The sequence below is a fragment of the Megalops cyprinoides genome, chromosome 6, assembly GCF_013368585.1.
Source record: "Megalops cyprinoides isolate fMegCyp1 chromosome 6, fMegCyp1.pri, whole genome shotgun sequence".
Classification (NCBI taxonomy): domain Eukaryota; kingdom Metazoa; phylum Chordata; class Actinopteri; order Elopiformes; family Megalopidae; genus Megalops; species Megalops cyprinoides.
The window spans coordinates 870694-889764 of NC_050588.1; the positions used below are offsets into that span (position 1 = coordinate 870694).

The 19071-nt window shown below is 44.7% G+C and overlaps 1 protein-coding gene across 2 annotated transcripts; it reads right to left on the minus strand.

The window, feature by feature from the left end:
* Nucleotides 1–932: 932 nt before the first annotated feature.
* On the minus strand, nt 933–9027 carry prph (peripherin). Of its 2 annotated transcripts, none has more exons than XM_036530622.1 (9): nt 8501–9027; nt 5384–5444; nt 4961–5056; nt 2822–2983; nt 2542–2667; nt 2145–2365; nt 1706–1744; nt 1108–1189; nt 933–999 (listed from the first exon to the last, which is right to left on the minus strand). In XM_036530622.1, the coding sequence occupies exons 1-9, from the start codon at nt 9025–9027 to the stop codon at nt 952–954; spliced, it is 1362 nt and encodes a 453-aa protein (XP_036386515.1). In that variant the 3' UTR covers nt 933–951. The 2 variants fall into 2 exon arrangements, with proteins under 2 accessions (XP_036386515.1, XP_036386514.1); XM_036530621.1 differs by having other exon boundaries at nt 1108–1181; nt 1695–1744.
* Nucleotides 9028–19071: the final 10044 nt, after the last annotated feature.

Sequence of the window (19071 nt, forward strand, 5' to 3'; positions counted from 1 at the left end):
AACAGCAGTAACCAGAATTCTGTTGATCTCTAAAGTTCTGTACTGTTTACAACCCTTCTCATTGCTTCCTAAATATGCTGGCTAGAGTGAAGCAAGATAAGACAAAATCCAAATAAACAAGTTATAATTGTTCCAGTTGACTTTATTTGCATATCTGAATTACTATCATTGTCATTTTTTTTTTCCGGTCGCCAAAAACACATATCAAACCATTGTTAAGTCTGACTTCCTGTTAGAAGCTGCACTTTGGGAAGGGACTGGAGTGTGCCAGAAGTGTTGCTAATCTCCCTCTCTGTCCTACTTTGTGTGGATAGGCCACACGCTGCTGGGGTGGGCTGGTGGTGTCGGTAAGCGTGTCTGAGTTGATGGGAGAAACTCAAACTCAGCTCCAACCTGCAGGGCCTGGTCTCGGCCATCACGCCAACTCACGACACCACTCTGAATAGCCAGGCTAGGGACATCCCCAGAGAGACTTCAGAACAGAGGAGTATGTCAGTTAAGCTGTCATTTACCGGCTTGCACAGGTGTCAACACTTCAAAAAGCAGCGCACATCGCTGCAGAACTGGGGTAATGCTGAAACTACCTTAGCCCGTGTGAAGAGATCTCTGTTTCTGTGGCAGTTTGGATGTCAGGTAGGAATGATCAGAGTGCAGCACCATTGAAGAAGCCTGGTTAAGTGTAAGTGCTATAAAAGAAGGGAGGTTTTGCCTGAGGTTTATCACTGTACCAAACAAGCTGCCCTGGTTGCAGGATCTGGTGCTGTGAAGATTGGACAGGTGAAGAACAACCAACAACCTTCTGAACTTCACAGAACATGTGCGGAGTGGGGACAGGTTGTGATTGTGCGCTTTTTGGCTCCATTCTTCAATCCAGTATTTATTTTCTGTTTTCTTTTTTCCTTTTTTCACTCATTTATTCTAGAGCTGGAACAAGCAGCGGAGGTCATCCCTCTAATCATCGCGGTCAGTGTCCCTGTCCTTCCTGGACTCCTTCACCACCTGGAAAGGGGAACAAGAGAGCAGGTGTGTCAGGTGATTATGCTGCATTTTCTTTTCCCATCAGGCAGTGTTCCGCCACAGGGCTGCAGCTCTCAGAGTCGGGCTTACCTCTCCATCACGAGTCTCAACAGTCTTTATCACCACAGACTTCTTGCTGTGGGTGTCCGGGGTATGGTCGATGTCTGCAAAGATGGAGGAGATTCATGGGAGCCAGATGTGTGCGGTGATGTCTTTGAACTGAGTGTCTTTTGAGAATTCAGCAGATTTGGAGGTTTTACAAATGTATTTATTTTTATTCTTGTCAATTTGGAATGTCCAGTGCCATCCCACCTTTTTATCCCAATTTGGAATGCCCAATTATGTCCTTACATGCTGCACCCAGTGCTGGAGCCCCTACTGTCAATGGGGGGGGTGCTCTCCTCCAAAACACATGATGTCATGTGGATGTTGGTGTTTGTGTTGCTGTGCGTGTATGTGTGCTTCTGTGTGCACATGTATGTGTGCATGTGTTTACATGTGCGTGCATGCATGTATTTACTGCTTGTGTGTCTGCATGTGCATGCGTGCACGTGTGTGCTGGTGTGTGCACATGTATGTGTGTGTATGTGTTTATATGTGCATGCATGTGTGTACTGCTTGTGTGTCTGCATGTGCATGTGTGTGTCGGTGTGCGCAGTGCAGGACAGTGAACTCACCAGCATTGTGTTGACCACTCATGGAGGAGACATTGATAGGAACAGTAATCCTGTGGGGGGAAAAAGAAAGAGGGGTCGTGAGGTTGTGGGGTCATCCAGTGATAGTCAAATTCAACACAGGCTTACAGGTTGAGCACATATATGTCTTATAACATGAAGACAATCTTGCTTTCCTTTATGTTTTCTTGTTGTACAAGACATTAAAGTTGTTTGGAGTGAGACTTCACCACTGTTACGGGATGAGAGTTAATTAAAAGCATCAAGCCCTTGTAATACAGAGAGACCCTACCTATACCTCTTACCTATACTTATACCCTACCTGTACCTTACTCCCATCCATCTGTCTCTCCTTCTTTTCCCTTGATTCCTACCTTTCCTGCCTCTGTCCCCTCCTCCCCTGCCTCTGTCCCCTCTCCTTCTCCCCCGTCTTCCTCTTCCTCTCTCCCACACCTGCTCTCCTCTCCCTCCAGCAGCTTGCGGTAGGTGGCAATCTCAATGTCCAGGGCCATCTTGACATTGAGCAGGTCCTGGTACTCCCTTAGGTGGCGAGACATCTCATCCTTCAGGTGGCGGATCTCCTCCTCCAGCCGGGAAACCGTGTCCTGGTAGCCGCCAGCCTCCACAGAGAACTGCTCCTCCATGTCACGCATCTGCCTCAGCAAGGCCTCATTCTGCAGGCCACAAAGGGGCAGCGTTCAAAACAAGCAATCGAGAAGCAGACAACCAAAAACCAGTTCTACAGCTAATGAAGCTACCAGATTTATGTGGCTAAAGCTAATGATTTGTTTAGTAAACCTCTCTGTTGCCCACAGCTTGGTGATGAAGTGTTGATGAATTGTAGCTGTACCGTGCTCTTGAGCGCATCAATCTCACAGGTCAGGGACTGGATTTGCCTCCTGGCATCGTTGGCTTCCTGCTTGGCCTGTCGCAGTGCCTCTGAGTTGCGCTTGGCCGAATCAGTCAGGTCAGCAAACTGCAGACACACGAGAATCCATCACAATATAGATACACATACACACACACATAAACACAAACACAAATACGCGTATGCGCACAAATATTTTTAATTTATGTATGTATGCATGTGTAGTTGCATCCATAACATGCCTGGTGTGCGCCCTCCTTACCTTGGACTTGTACCACTCCTCGGACTCCTGCATGTTCTTAGCGGCAATGTTCTCATACTGGGCCCGGATGTCACGCAGTGCAGTGGTGAGGTCGGGCCGAGGGGAATCCATCTCCATCTTCAACTGCTGGGTCTGCACGCTCACCTGCACATCCTGTATCTCCTGAGGGGGCCGGGTCAAAGGGCAGAGGGGCAGATGGGGGTCATGGCTGGGCTCACTCAATTGCGGCCGGGATCTGGAGACGAGGGCCGATTTGGGGTAATTTGTGACCTACTTTTTAGATACCTGTGTTTAGGCCTGATTGCTTCAGTTTCAGCTGTAAGGCATTACGCAAGAAAAGAGGAAAATCACACAAAAACAGACCTCTTGACTACTTCTTTGCCCCTTCATCTAGCTTGAGATGTAGTCTAATTTTGGCAATACCACAACCTTCTTTGACTTGTATTCTATGATTTTGGCTGTATACCTCATTCTTTTAAATATTAATATTCTTGGAGTCAGTTTTCAGCATAACCCTTTTCACAACAAAAATGATGTGTTAATCCGTTAAAATGGTTCAACTTTATCAGAACTACAAAAAAGGGAAATGTTTGAGCTGAATGTTAGTGTTAGTAACTGAGTGAGAAAAAAATTTGACAGTACTGGTTAAGGCATGCTAAAGTGTGAGAAAAGGGCACTTGTGCCACTCACATCATGGAATCTGATGTCTGTGCTGCTGTCCACAATGCAGAGGGATGACCCCACTGCTCTGTTCCAGGAGCAATATCATTTTCAGTTGTAACAGCAAGAACATTTTCCCTTTGTTATTCTATGCTCTTTGTTATTCATATTTCTGTATGCTTTACACTGAAGCCAATTTTGAACCCACTGGGGGACTGCTCCTTTTATTCTTCAGATTTTAGTTTCATAGTGAATCCCTTATGTGGTACTTCATCAAAGACTTTATGAAAATCCAAATACATAATGTCATAAATCAGAGTGGAATTAAAATTATTTATAACTTCCTAAAAATATGTTAATCATGACACCCCCATTCTGAATATTTCTGAAGCTATCCTCTATACCATTTTTATGCGACAGTGGAGTCCAATGCCAGTCAATATTTAGAGATGAAAATTTCTGTTGTGGTGGTTTTTACACCATTACATCAAGTTGTTAAAGATCCTTTGGATGTAACCCATCAACCATACGCAAGCTGACTCACTTCTCATATTGCCATGGCTTTTCTGACATCTCCATGTCTCTAGTTCCAATCTCACACTTCCTGAATATATAGGATTTGCATACCTGTGGCCTTTTCACCGGTGAAGCTTTTAACAAATTCATTGTTGAGTGTATTGGCAATGTCTTGGCTGTTTTAAAGTTGGGCCCACTCTTTGTTTTTAATGTACCTGACCTTGCCTCGGATAATCCCCTTTCTCCCAGGATTTTGGAAAATTTCTCTTTACCTCCTGGGCAATTTTCCCACTTGAAAATCTTTTGGCAACCCTTATTTCTTTTAACCCTGGGGTGCTGTCAGGGGTCAGGCACGGACTGAAATGCAGACCACGAGTGCTCAGGTTCCAGGAGGTATTATTGGAATCGTAATGGCAGAACAGGCAGGGTCAAAACCAGGCAGGCAGTCAGAAGGCAAAGCAGGGATCAAAAAACAGGAACAAGCAGGGTCAAACCGGGCAGACAGGCAGATCGCACAATCGGGGCAAAATGGCAGGCAGAGACAAAGTCGAGGAACAGGCCAGGTCAGCACAGGAAACTCAAAACAGAATAACAGGCGAGAACGAGAGCGGCCCCAAAAAAAAAAAACACTGCAACAAACTGGCAACAAGACAGAGACAAGCAGGGTAGATATAGGGCTGGGGTGACGAGGAGATAGGATGCAGGTGGGCAGGCAGGTAGAGGCGATCAGGTAATCAGGTGGGCGGGGACAGGGCGGAGAGGGGGGCAGGGCTGGAGCACAAGGAAAACAGTAAACAAAAGCACATGGACCACATTGACAGACAGGGAGAACACCAAAACAGCTAGGGGGGTGGAGTACTGACACATTCTGTGGGCTAGCATGTTTTCTTGGTTGACTCTGGGTATTTTTTTCAGGAGCTGCCAGCGGGGATCACGGTGCAGGGGAGGGGGCCCAATCCTCACCTCATCGTGCAGTTTCTTCAGGAACTCGATCTCATCCATCAGAGACTCAATCCTCCTTTCCAGCTCCAGGCGGGACAGGGTTGCATCATCCACATCCTGAGGGGGCATATCACTCTCATTATAATCCCCACCGCCGTCATCTCTCAGATTTATTTCACTTTCTGAGACCTGGCTGTACCATGATCCTCCACCAGATGCCACTCAATATTTTTTATACTCCATTTTGGTGTTAAGACACACAAGCATCTTCTAGAAACCTCTCAACACTACAGACCCACAGAAGACAGAACTGCTGATGTAACAGGCCACACTCAGCGGTGTTCAGCAGTTTGACTCTCACAATCAAAAGCTGGATTTCCCATAACATCAGGTCTTGTGTGGGATATTGTGTGTTTCCCTGGAAGGCCAGGGGGTTGTGTTTACCTTACGGAAGAGGACCAGGTTGTTCTCTGCCTCGGCTCTCTTCTGAGTCTCCTCCTCCAGCCTGGCATTGGAGATCACAGGAAACACACAATCATTGTCACATACCTCTGCACATCTCTCTATACATAATCTTTCCACCCTGCCTAAAAAGGCACAAGAGGCCCTCTCCCATGGCAGGGGGGTATATCCTTCAGATCCTTATGAATGAGGAAATCTGCTAATACTGTACTGTACTGACAACAGACCTATGCATAAATGGGATTTGCTCCCCGCACAAAACTCATTACACTCAATGTAATGTAATAACAGGGCACTAGTATGTGCATTTATGTAATAATGTAATAAACACAAACAAAACAGCATGTGCAATAAATGTAAGAGTGTAGGGGTTGTAATGGTGCTCTGCTGTCTGGGAAACCGCGAACGGCAAATCTGCAAATGGAGAATTCAAACAGAGAAAATGTGAATGGAGACTTGGAAAAAAGACAAATCCACAAATAATTAGATTGATCAGTTCATAAGTAAGACACATTGCAAGGTTCCCTATTGTGAGAAGGTCTGCCCAAAGCACTCATGTCACTTCAGAGGGATTGGTGCATTTGGAGCCAGGCGTCACCTGCGTACAGTCCAGGGCCAGCAGCTGGCCCCCGGCCAAGTGGCCACTACATGAATCCCTCAACTCGTAATAACATAAAAAGGCTCAGGCATGGTGGCCAAGAGGGTCATCCATACAATGACAAATACTGCTGACCTTCCTCTCTGTGGCGGTCATTTTTCCTGCCCCTCCATCTTCCCATAATGCATCACCCCCCCAACCCCATCCTGTTAGCCAGACACAATTCTTCCTCCAGCGTTTACAACCCTCTGAAAAACATTTGGGCTCCCCCTGTGGAGGAAAGCCTGTGAGATTGTTGCCATGGCACCACATTCTCCCAGACATCCTGCTTTTGCGGGGTTCACAGCCCCTAATGGAATTGATCGGTCAATGACATAATTAGTTTAAAACCAGCAGTGGTCAGAAGTAGGAGGCATTGGGTTCATTATGGAAGAACAGTCCTACTTACTGACAGAGCAGTGTTATATATGGATGCAGGTTAGGATCTTAACAGGGTAGTGGGGGCTTCCTTGACTTGGGCTGTGTTTCAACAGTTCAGATCAGGCCTGCACAAAATAGCATGTACCAATGAGACAAATGCAGGGGTTCACTGTCTTCCTGCAGTTATCCAGCTTATTTTCAGAGATTCCGCGCTTGTCTGTTGGACCCTTGGTGCTTCACCTGGGTTCCTCCAGTACAAATTCAACTCTATGAATGACAAACATGTACAATGCTACATCCTACAGTGTTTTTGGGTGCCAGCTAAGTGAATAGGTAACATAATGATACGGTGATAGTTTTTTATTCGTAAAGCTGGAAATGACCCCAAAGAATCAGCCTTTATAGTGGATTCTCCCAGTTTGCGTTGAAGCCCCCACTGGCAGGACGCAGTTGTGATTAGGGGCCTAGGGGCCTGGCTTTATGGTCAGTAATGAGGCCCCTCCCCGCCCGTACCACCCACTGCAGCACCGCCCCAGGAGTGCTGCCTCTTACGCAATAGGCAGTAACAGAGAGAGAGACTCATCTTTAATTCATGCCACGCCTCCACAGCCCCTCCTCTAATGATGCTCCTGGCACTCCATCCCAGAGAGCTGGACTCTGTAATGGAGGCTCCAACATGGGCCCTTATTGATTTTCTTTCTCCCTTGATTCTATTTTCTGCACCCCCCCCCCCCCCCCACACACACACACACACACACACACATACACACACACCCCCGCCCCTCCCTGCTCCAGGCTCCTCCCGTTGCACCACCCATCCATCCTCGCTGTCACCCTCTCGGGCTGGGCGGGGTTTATAGCCGTCCGCATGCTGCTGTGTCCTTCCCCACAGGGAACACGCCACACACCACATGCCACACGCCATGTGTCCACAGCATCTCCCCACTCCTGCATCAGTCCCCCAAACCTCATCAGAGGGAAAAAAACTGGCTCCTTCTGTTTGTGGTTATTTTTTCAGTCTGTGAGTGTCCTCACTTTGCATTAATGGCATTGAAGTTTATTTTGAGGATGGCACTATTGGTGTAGTGTCTGCCTGTGGCTACTTGCCTAACTCCATTCAAGAAAGGAAATGTAAATGAATAATTGTAAGTTTCATCTAAACATGAACACCACTGTTCTTATATTGATAGGCAACTGCAATTGTTTACTGGGTTTCTAAGAATTATCTAAGAATGGAGATCTAAAAATGACTTGTAAATGAAAATTACTACTCATTGAGAATACTTTTCTGCCTCAAACAAAAAAGGTTGCTGGGTCTTTTCTAAAATGAGTTTGTTTGGCGGCATATATGTGCACTTGTATGGCTGACTCTTCTAAATCACAAAGCATAGCCTATACAGAAATGAAATATATTGTAATAATTTAAATAACAATAGCAATAATTTACAAATGTGATATATTTTGAATACATTCTCTAAAATATCTTCTTAATGTATAATTTTTATTTGTGAGAGGGCACATAAGTAAAAAAAATACAAAGAAAAAAGTGGGTGCAGCACTTTGTTAAGAAAACAAATTGAAATGCGTAAAAATGCTGTAAACATATTTGCATACAGGCACACTACATGTGACTGTTTGCTAGTGAGTCCTGCCCATCAGTCTAGCACACTGCAGGGACATATAACATTACCAAGGAGACTTGTGTCACTGTGTGCCTCCGATGTGCCACGCCCATCTCTCGAGTAGGATAGGTGTGGCACAGGGAGAAGGCAAACAATGCTGTCCCCAGGTCAGCGTTCATAGGAAGTTTAGGGTTTAGTTTAAAGGCAGAAATGAAACCCTGACCCCGAACCGACACCTCTCCTCACACTCTACAGTTTCTAAGTCGGCAGGATAAGGACCCCATAAAAAGAAACAGCTGCCCAGAGGGCACCCCGTCAGCAGCTGGTTCACCTTTTCCCCTGGACACCATGCATCCCACTCCCATAACCAACACCTGACAATCCCCTCAAAACCTGCCCACCTTTCACCACTGGTCTCCCAAGACCCCCCCCCCAGCACCCCCCAGTCCTGATACTGACCTCTGCTTGACAAGGGCCAGGTCCTCGGCAAGGTTGTCCCTCTCCACCTGGAACTGGTCCCTCTCCTTCCCCATGAGCTCCAGCTGCCGGCGCAGTTCGCGGATCTCCCGCTGGAAGAGCTCGTCGGCCCGGCTGGGCTCCTGCTGCTGCCCCTTGTACTGGCTCAGCTCCGTCTGCAGGGTGTTGTTCTGCTGCTCCAGGTAGCGCACCTTCTCAATGAAGCTGGCGAAGCGGTCGTTCAGCTCCTGCAGCTCCGCCTTCTCATTGCTCCGGGTGGTCAGGAACTCCTGGTTGACGGCCTCGGCCAGGGAGAAGTCCACCTTGTCGTAGGACAGGCGGGGGGCCGGAGAGCTGCTGGAGCGGAGGCGGTAGCCCCCAGAGCGGGTCACGGTGGAGGGCATGGAGCTTAGATAGCGCCCCCCTCCGAAGGACACCCGGGAGGTGTGGGGCGTGTAGGAGCCCATGGGGGTGGCACTCCCAAAAGTGCGGCGATAGGAGGTGGAGGTGCGGGCTGAGGAGTGGCTCATGGTGTCTTCTCGTTCCTTTTCCTCCGACCGGTGGATTCTAGCACTCGGGGGTTTCTTTTTTTTGGAGAGGTCGTAGGAGCGTGGAGGATAGGGAGCGAAAGCAACAGGACAACTGGCGGAGTTGCGCCCAGCTTTTTATACACAGGAGCTGGATGGGACCCCCCCCACCCCCCTCCTCCGCTAATGTCCCATCCATCCATCAGCGTTTCATGCAGCATCCCAGGCCACTCCCCTCCCCCCTCCTCCCTGCTCTTCTCCCACCAGCCCCTCCCCACTCTTCCTTGCTCTCCAGAAGATCCCAGGCCGACGCCCAGATCAATGCATTGTCCCCTAAGATCTCTCTATTTCTACAATCCCTCCATACACACCACCCCCCCAAATGCCCCCACCTCCAACTGCCCCCACCTCCACAACCAGCGCATAATCTCTTTATTTCTCTTTCTCTAGTTCTTCTCTCGTTCTGTCTCTTTCCATCCATCCTCTACTGTGATTAGCGCACTCACTGAATCCCTCACTCAGAAACACACACACATGCAGCTTGTACCAGTCCTCAGATGTGCTTGAGAACATGAGAGTATATGGAATGTCTAGATCAAATGCCTTACTGCAATAATCCCAGCATATTCAAGCCACACAGCTTCAATGTAAAAAGCTGTTTTCCAACAGGCTAGCAGTAATAACAGTTTGTTCCATGGGAAAAAAATAATTTAATTTAATTTAATTTTCATTCTCTGTGATGGGAAAGCTGAGCATGTGCCGTCTTTGAGAATGTGATTATCTGACTAGAGTGCCTTTGAGACTCAATGTCATATCTGAAATGAGATGAAGCCGTTTTGCACAAAGCTGGTCTGGAAATGAAAGTGTTGACCCAGTAAAGTGGAATATTTTCAGCTGATAATGACATATTGAATTGATGTTCTGAGAGGCAAAAATCCATGAGGGTCATGACTGTGCAGTTTCACACTATCACTCTTGTAACACTGGGTACTGAACAGCCTCTAACTAGTTGTTGTGCTGGGTACTGAACAGACTGTAATTAGATGTTATGCTGTGTACTGAACAGCCTGTAACTCTAGTTGTTATGCTGGGTACTGGACAGTGTGTAACTCTAATTGTCATGCTGGGAAAACAGGACAGGGTTTGACGCTCTGGTCTGGAATAAACACCCAACGGGTGCTGACCAATGAGGCCCACAACACTGAATTGTGAAGCTGAATCTCTGGACATCGGGGGTAATAATGTCTAATGCTTGTAATATGTTGGAACACATAAAGGAATTGAAATATAAGGAAACATTGGTAAGTTAATGAGCTGACAAAGGCTCATTAGCTCACGCCACCTTATCCTCCAGTTTTAGCCAGATTTTAACCCCTACTTTCAGATAAACCCATTTGACTCAGGACTGTGAACTTTCAGTTCAGAACCGTCACCTTTCAGTTGAAAACTTTAGTGTTTCAGTTCAGAACCATGGTGTTTCATTTAAGAACTGTGGCCATTTTGGTTCAGAACTGTGACCTCTCTGTGCAGGACATTTCGGCAGTCAGGATCCCACTCTGTTAAAGAAAAGGGTGAGGATGGCGAAACATTATCTCCAGGCTGGGGACGAGGGCCGGAAAGCGCTGATGTGGCTCATGTTCTCACGGTGCAGTCTCCACGCTTGCAGGGTCCGCAGTGTGTCCGCATTAGCAGAGCCCATCAATGTGTGTTTGTGCTCACTCAGCACCTGTGTGCACCGAGCTGGCGGGAGGGGCCCGGCCAAGAGCATGCCTCTTCATGTCTACTGCATAACTGGAGGTGAGCAGTGCAGCACTGCAAAGCAACAGGGCCAGCCGCAATCTCCGGTCAGAGCGCAGCAGGGAAATTGAAGGTGCTTTATTGCACAGCGTATCTGACTCATTTATTGCCCCCCTTTTTTTCTCTCTCTCCCTCCCTTTGTCTCTCTTTCTCTCCCCCTCGCCCCCTCTGTTTCTCTAGGTAAATTTGATAAGGCAGGGCAACAGGAGTGCTCTCTCTCTCTCTGCTCTCTCTCATCCCAGCTGCTTTCCGTGTCTGGCTTTCTTGCTAATGAATTTGCTCCATATTTTTGGCCTGCCAGCACAATCCTTTCATCCTGCCTTTTGGTAAATGAGTGGTTATTCTTTCCCTGTCTCTTCCATCTCTCGTTCTCTCTTTCTCTAGCTCTGTCTTTCTCTTTCTCCCTTTTTTTCTCTCTGTCTTTCTCACTCAATTCAGTTCAATTTAATTCAAATAGAGCTTCATTGGCATAACAAATAAAATTGTGTTGCCATAGCACATTAAACAAGTTACAAACATAAATATAACAATGGTGTAGGTAGTAATTATATATTGGGCTCTCTGTCACTCTCTCTTTCCTTTGCTTTCTTCTCTCACACTCTCGTTCTTTTTCTCTTCTCTTCCCTCCCTCTCTTCCACATACCCGCCTTCTCTCTCTCCTTCCCTCTCTCTCTTTTCCCTCTATCCCTCTCTTTCTCTCTCACACTCTCTCTTTCTCTCTCTTCTTCTCCCTCTATTAGACAGACCCCCCACCATGCAGCAGTCATTCCTCATGACCCTTTTCCAGTAGGGACAATCCCCAGAGGGTCACCGATCCGGTTTCTAATATCAAGCTTTTTCTGCTTTGTACATCCTCCACGCCTGTAAAACAGACCCACACGATTTATAGGGAGAGAGAGAGAGAAAAAAAAATTCTACCACCACAATTGTCCTTGTTAACGTGTCCTCCGCACTCGGAAGGTTGGGAGGTATGTGAATTCAAAAGAGACAGACTCAAATGCCTGGGTCCTGGACCTGCTTTCTGCATCCAGCCATCTGGATGATCTGGAGATCATTGTTTGCACATAGTGAAATGCTGCACTGTTTGTTTAATCATTCTTGTTCCCATAATAAATGCCACATTGTTATGGTTAACCTGCAAGCTTCCTCATGTGACTGTATTATAAGAAAGAGCTAGTTTTCCACAGTGGAGGGCTTGGCAGATATGTGCCTGAATGACGTATCATGTTCTAGGACATGAGCACATCTATAGGTGGTAGCTGAGCCATGCCCATCCAACAATGCATGCAATTGTATCACTACTATTCGTGCTGTATCTTTGTACCCACAAGAGACAATCTCTTGAGACTTGCCCACTCATGCCTACATAAAAACTCTTTACGTTACAGTCACACAGCAGCTTACACTTTTTATTTGTTACGCTGAGGCAATGTAAGTGAAATTCCTTGCCTAAGGGTACAAGAGCAGCAGCCGTCCAGGGTGATAGGTTTGAACCAGTTACATCCTATTTAAATTGCATTTTGTTTGCATTACATTTTGTATTTACGTTCCCACACACACACTCTGCGATAGCCCTCTGACTGTTAGAGACAGCCAAATACATGTAGGGTTCAAAGGGATGTCCCTGGTAGTTGGTATACCGCGGACAAGGTACTTAAACCCTCACTTGTGGCCACTATGTTGAAGATCTCGGACAGAACGCATGTCGCTGCTCCGATCAGAGTGTTACTTCGCCGGTCCCGACTAGGTTCCACGAAGGAAGAAAATTCCTAACAAGGGTATCAGACAGGCAACCTTTTGGTTACAAGCCCTGCTCCTTTCTGCTACGCCACACTGCTGCCCATATATTGCTATTCTGTATTTGGGACAGTCCGGCTATTACCAGCTCCAAGCACCTGTCTGGTTCACGTTCAGATTATGTAAATAAATAGCCCTGTATGTCTGCTCCAGTGGCAGGGGGCCAGGTTCCCTCTCTCGTGTGAAGGGTAGGTCTGCAAAGTGTGGGATTGACAGCACCTGCACCAACATATAGCTTGAAGGAATTTGTACTGATTTTTGGGAATGGTGTAACACAAGCTGCCCAAGGCCATTAATGGATCTCTACGACACTGTCATGGTCTAATGTTGTGTTCTCTGGTGTTTGATAGTTTAAGGATGATATGGTTTCCTTAAGTGCTTCATCTTCACTTTAAAAGTGGAGGGCTTCAGTTCTTGAAAACTTTGTTAAATTTTACTGATCCATATGTTGATAAAAACGAAAACCTCATTTGCCAGGGAATAGTTCTTCAAAGATTATGTCTTAATTGTGTTTGTGGGCCATTGTAAAAATCCTTTACGTTTTCACAACCCAGCACCAGCTTTCCACTTTCCATTTTATTACAATAAGAGGAACTGCTGTCAATGAGGATATAGGGGTACAGTTCTTTGGCTTCAAGTCTGAGGAAGGAGTCACACTTTGCCATGGGATGACCGCCCCAATTGGACATCATATGTCGGAAAAGTAAATAAGGAGGAGATGGGGTGGAGGAGGGATGCCATGAACAGCTGACATGAAAAGGAAGAGGTAAGTGGATTTTTTATACATCAGGGTAGGATGGGTTTGTTGATTGTGTAAAGAATGTCTAAAAAATCCCCTCCCTGAATCTTTATTTGGAACTTCAGTAAATGTATAAATATGTGGGCTAAACATAGGAAGGTGAATCTCAGTCTTGCTCTGTTTTTCCATCCCCATTAGTTCACCCCTCCCAATTCCTGCCTCTCTGATCATGGGTGTCTGACAAGAAGCCTAACAGCTTGTGATGGAAACCACGGTGACAAATAGCGTTGTTTATCACTATGCACAGGATGTACCTCCACAACTACTGCAAAAACAAGCTTATGACCAAGGCCTGTAAGGTGGTGGAAGGAAATTAAGAATGGAGTGCAGCTTGAGGTGCAAGACCTCCACAGGGAAACGATACAGTAAGACAACCTTTATTGCTCAAATACATTGAAATTTATCATGCGAGATTTGCTCAGTGGTGCAGTGTCTTATGTAACAACAGACAGATAAGACACAACTAATATCAAGAAAAGGGTTATATGAAAGCAATGATACAGACAAAGTTAGTGAAAACAAAAAAAGATTACTCTCCAGACTAGCAGCACTTGATAAATTCAACCGGTCAATATTACAGTAAAGACACATACTACATTCAGCTATATGCCCAATATTAATCCACTTTAAAATCATATATTCTTTCATTACATCACACATCCAGGATTCAATCACAATTAAACCCTTTGTGTGGACAGTATTCTCCCTGCTACCGGCTACACAATTGCTTAGCTTGGGCACTGAACAGCAGAGCAGCAAATAAAATATTTCACTTGGGAAGTATGAAAAAAGGTATGATCAGCTACCCTTAGACAGCTACAAGCGCAAAGAGCTCCAGAGTCATTGTATTAATTTTTATTTTGCTTGTCGTCTTATGTGATGTCCTTTTGGCTTTCGTCGGCAAGCTGTTCTTGGCTTACACCCAAGTTTTGTCTCCACAGATCAAAAACGTTGCCTGTACCTCCACTCCCAATTTCACCCACACCCGTATTCCATCCCCCCCTCTACTTTTACACTGACCCCTTTGTGTGATGGATGTTTGTTGCTAAGCGACTAAGTTGTCAGGGCAACAGCCAGCTGAGCTGTGACCACTTTGGAGTGCAGAGGTCAAAAGCTTCAACAGATAAGAAAGCCCTCTCCACGGTCACTAATGGAGAGCCTATAATGAGTTTTTGATGGACCTTATACTGATAGTCACTTTATATGACATTTGGGTATGTGTATGAGATTATTTTACAAGTTTGCATTTAACAGTCTATCTGGATGTGTACAAAAGTGCTTTATGCATATTATTGTCAGTAAATATGGGCGGCAGTGTAGCATAGTGGTTAAGGAGCAGGACTCGTAACCAAAAGGTTGCGGGTTCGATCCCCGCTGGGACACTGCTGCTGTACCCTTGGGCAAGGTACTTAACCCACAATTGCCTCAGTAAATATCCAGCTGTATCAATGGATAACATTGTAAAGAACTGTAACCTATGTAAGTCGCTTTGGATAAAAGCGTCTGCTAAATGAATAAATGTAAATGTAAATATGAAAATTAACCAATATATTCTCTCTGTGTTTGCTATAAACGCTTTGTGCGGATAACCTGAGAACAGAACAACTAAACTAAGAACAACTGTTCCGTAGTGTTGCTAAAAATGCAAGCTAGTAAAAAACAATGTGGGGCTATATTCTGGAATATACTGCCATAAATGATCAGCTGTCATTTGGAGGAATAAAGGCAGTTGTGGCATGGCTGTGTTTCTGTGGTCTGACACAGGTTGTTATGACCGTGTTAAGGTATTGTGTCTCTATGTTTTGCGGTGTCAGTAAGCAGTCAGCTGTGGGAAGCGATCTTCACTGAATGGGGAGGATAACTAATCCATCTTTGTAACCACAGATCACTGTCATGCACACTATATGGACAAAAGTATTCAGACGCCTGACCATTACACCAACAGGGACTGTAATGACATTGTGTTCAAATACATATACTTTAATATGGAGTTGGTCCCCCTTTTGTAGCTATAACAGCTTCCACTCTTCTTGGAAGGCTTTCCACAAGATTTTGGAGTGTTTCTGTGCGAATTTGTGCCCATTCATTCTGTAGAGCATTTATGAGGTCAGGCACTGATGTTCGATGAGAAGGCCTGGCTCGCAATCTCCGTTCCAGTTCATCCCAAAGGTGCTCGATGGGGTTGAGGTCAGGGCTCTGTGCGGGCCAGTCAAGTTCTTCCACACCGAACACATCAAACCATGTCTTTATAGTCCTTGCTTTGTGCACTGGGGCACAGTCATGTTGGAATAGAAAAGGGCCTTTCCCAAACTGTTGCCACAAAGTTGGAAGCATAGCATTGTCCAAAATGTCTTGGTATGATGAAGCATTAAGATTGCCCTTCACTGGAGATGGGAGATCCCATGATAATGAAAAAAATAAGAAGGCAAAACTAATAAAAGAAAATCTAAACCTAAAAAATACCAGTACCAATTTTGAAAAAATGCAATAATTTGCATCTCTCGCAAAGATCCAACAGCACCTTATAAGAAGTAAAATGATGATGTTGATATTCGCCATTCAGAATAACAAACAGACAATGTTTGATCTTCAGGATGGTTGAAACAAATAATAATGGAATTATTATTATTATTATAAGTAGTAGTATTGTTGCTGATATAATTATGAGTGCTATTATTTAACTCATAATTTCCAATTTGTTTCCAAGTCATGTACCTCAGCCAGATTTAGAAGTATGCGTGTTTCCTCTCCTATGAGATTCACCTCTGACTGATCCCAGAAGCTCTAACATATACAGGACACTGAAGCTCTTCACTCCAGACTTAATTAATCTGCAGGCTCAGCAAAGTGCCATCAGGGGAATACAGGCCCTTTCTGCAGGGAACTCAAGTGAGAGAGTACCTTCCAGGCCTCATGTGGGGATCCTCGCTGGCAGGCTCAGCTGTTCTCCCGTCTTCATTCATAATGAATAATGTTCTCTGATATGATTTTTGTGTTCACTCAGCCCTTTATAGTTTTGCTCCCCCACCCCCTTTTGTGTGGCCTTCTGGTGAAAACCTGGGAGATTAGGGAAACAACATGTTGTTGTGGCCACTTCTGGCGTAATTGCAAGCAAACGGTTAAATGTGATTACGGCAGCAGTCACGCAGCAGACCACTCTCTCTTTGCTCCATAGTCATGACGCATCTGAGCCTGCCAGTAATTCAGCTGACTGGCCCAGCAGTTAGCGCTGTCGTTAATAATGCAGCGCAGGCCATCGTTTCTTCTTGACTGCAGCGCAGTCAATATCCAATAGCTTCCTTTGTATAAATCAAACTGCGTCGTTTTTAAATGACAAATTATGTAAATGCTAATCACACAGAGTACAAATGCGAGTGGGACTACAGATAGGGGAAATTTCGCCAGATTTCACTTCCTCAAACTGAACCATCTCAGACATTGCACCAATATGCAGGATAGGAAAGTTATGGGCACTTTGGTCTTTTTTTCAGTGAAACTTCAAAATAAAATACAAACTAACATTAAATTCACCAGCTAACTTGACGGGTGAAGTAGCTTTAAAGTGGCATTGCACATCATCATCGTCCTGGCACAATGACACTTTAAATGCTCGGATACCTCTGATTAGGAAAACTGACATGCTTGCCATAGTCGATGTCATGACAGTGCTGTTGTCCCTTGTGTCTCCCTTTGTCTCTCCTGATGATGTTTAAATCAGCACAGCTTGCTTCTCACACCTGTCTAGCTGTCCCTTCTTCTAGTTCATGTTATTTTATTGACCTCATTTTGAGGCTTAGCAAGACAATATCAAGTTCCGCTTTGGCACAGTTGCATCGCTCAAGCTCATGGCACAGTGAGACCTATCCTTGTTGATATTCCCCACACTCATCACTGGTAATAATTTTGTTGATTTATTGATTAGAAAGCCAATGACATAAAAAACAAACACATGCACTTCTTCCAGTAAATGCAACACATGTGCTAATCCAAACCTCCACCACCTCTACTAGTCCAAGGTCATCACTGTTCTCTTTGATAGACTAACCAAAATATTAATGATAGCAAAATCTCCAACAATTTGTCAGATCCAATGCACACAATGCTTGTGCAACATTATTTTGAATATAATAATAACAACAATAATAATGTTGCTTCCCTAGGGTTTGTGCCTTTTGTGATTCTTTTAAAATACAGTGGTTGAACTTTGTGTGTTACTTTATACAGGAAACCAAATCTAGATCACTTTTAAGAATGAAGCTATTTCTAATTCTCTTTCTTTCCAAAATCCCAAGAGAAACTGGTGGTACAATATTTATTTAAATCTGGAGAAACACTATTAATAAAAACTGATCTTGTGAAAGTTTTAAACTGTATACATCTCCCAACCTATACTGTATTTCCGCTCTAGTGTTTTCAGACTTGCTTTCAGCATTTAATGAACATTGAATCTATTTAGTTTTGTGCCTTTTCTTTTAGTTCAAGATCATACCAATAAGACAGGTCCAGTTGGTGCAGATCAAAGAGGTTTCCTGGAGTGATATACAAAATCCCACAAGGTCCTATTCTTGAGCCTCTGCTTTTACCTCTACACGTTACCCCTGGAAAGATTCTGTAGAAACATGGTGTCAATTTTCACTGCTATACTGACGATATGTGTCTTTACATCCCAGTGAAACATGAGGAAGTGGAGAGACAAATGGCCTGTCTGCTATAAGAAACCTGATGACTGTATATTTTATTGTCAAGTTGTGACTAAATAGAATGTATTCTATTCTTTCCAGTATCATTGGTATTATTATTAGGTTAGGCCCTGATCCCATACAAACATGCCAAGAGTGACCTTTTACAATGAAAAATTTGGAGTTCTCCAGTCTTCCAAAGACATAGCAACACTCATCCTTACTCTTATCTCCTGAAGGCTGTTTTTATTGTCATTCTTTACTGTCTAGTAGCTGTTGCTGTCACCTCTCTAATTAGTCCAGGTTATGGGTATAAGAATTTTACCCAGTATAAAGCATGCCTGCCTCATTCATCAAGTCTTTCTACTAATGAATACCCTCTCCTTTCCTTTGTGCTCAGTGTATTTATCCACAGTTACGTCATAGATCTGCTCCTGCCAAAATTCTCACGTGACCTGAACACGGACTGAAATATGAGCCAGTGAAACTATCACACTATTGCTTTTGGGCCTACAAGCCCTCATGTGTGTGCCATGTTCCTCTTCCTCATAACTCTCCCTCATGAAAGAGGTAGAGATCCCACATCTAGACACCTGCTTTACACAAGTTCTACTTAAGGGAACTCAACTGACCTGCTTTACTTTGGATCTATGTATGGCAATACTCATCCATCTCCCACAGAGAATAATATGAAAGGAAGCCAGCTCCCCTAGCTTCCTCAGTTATTTCTGTCTGGTAACATTACACCATAGAAGCCAATCACTGTTCTTTCAACTTTTTACTTCCTTTTTATCTTAATTGAATTCTTTGATAAAAAAAAGACAAGGCAGGGTTACACCTTCTTTTATTCTGGTTCCCTTTGTATCAACATAAGGGAGTTGTCCACCATCTTCCTTGTGAATGAGTAATTTATGCTATATAGCTTCAATATATCTACTTGTTTTTCATCTTATCATTGTAGGTAACTTGATTCCC

What these genes read in the sequence shown, in the direction of transcription:
- prph (XM_036530621.1), bottom strand. Translation starts at nt 9,027, where the DNA reads ATGAGCCACTCCTCAGCCCGCACCTCCACCTCCTATCGCCGCACTTTT. An exon ending in ACCTGGTCCTCTTCCGTAAG is followed by an intron (nt 5,057 to 5,383) that starts GTAAACACAACC and finishes ATGCCCCCTCAG; the next exon opens with GATGTGGATGATGCAACCCT. An exon ending in GAGTGGTCAACACAATGCTG is followed by an intron (nt 1,182 to 1,694) that starts GTGAGTTCACTG and finishes CCATCTTTGCAG; the next exon opens with ACATCGACCATACCCCGGAC.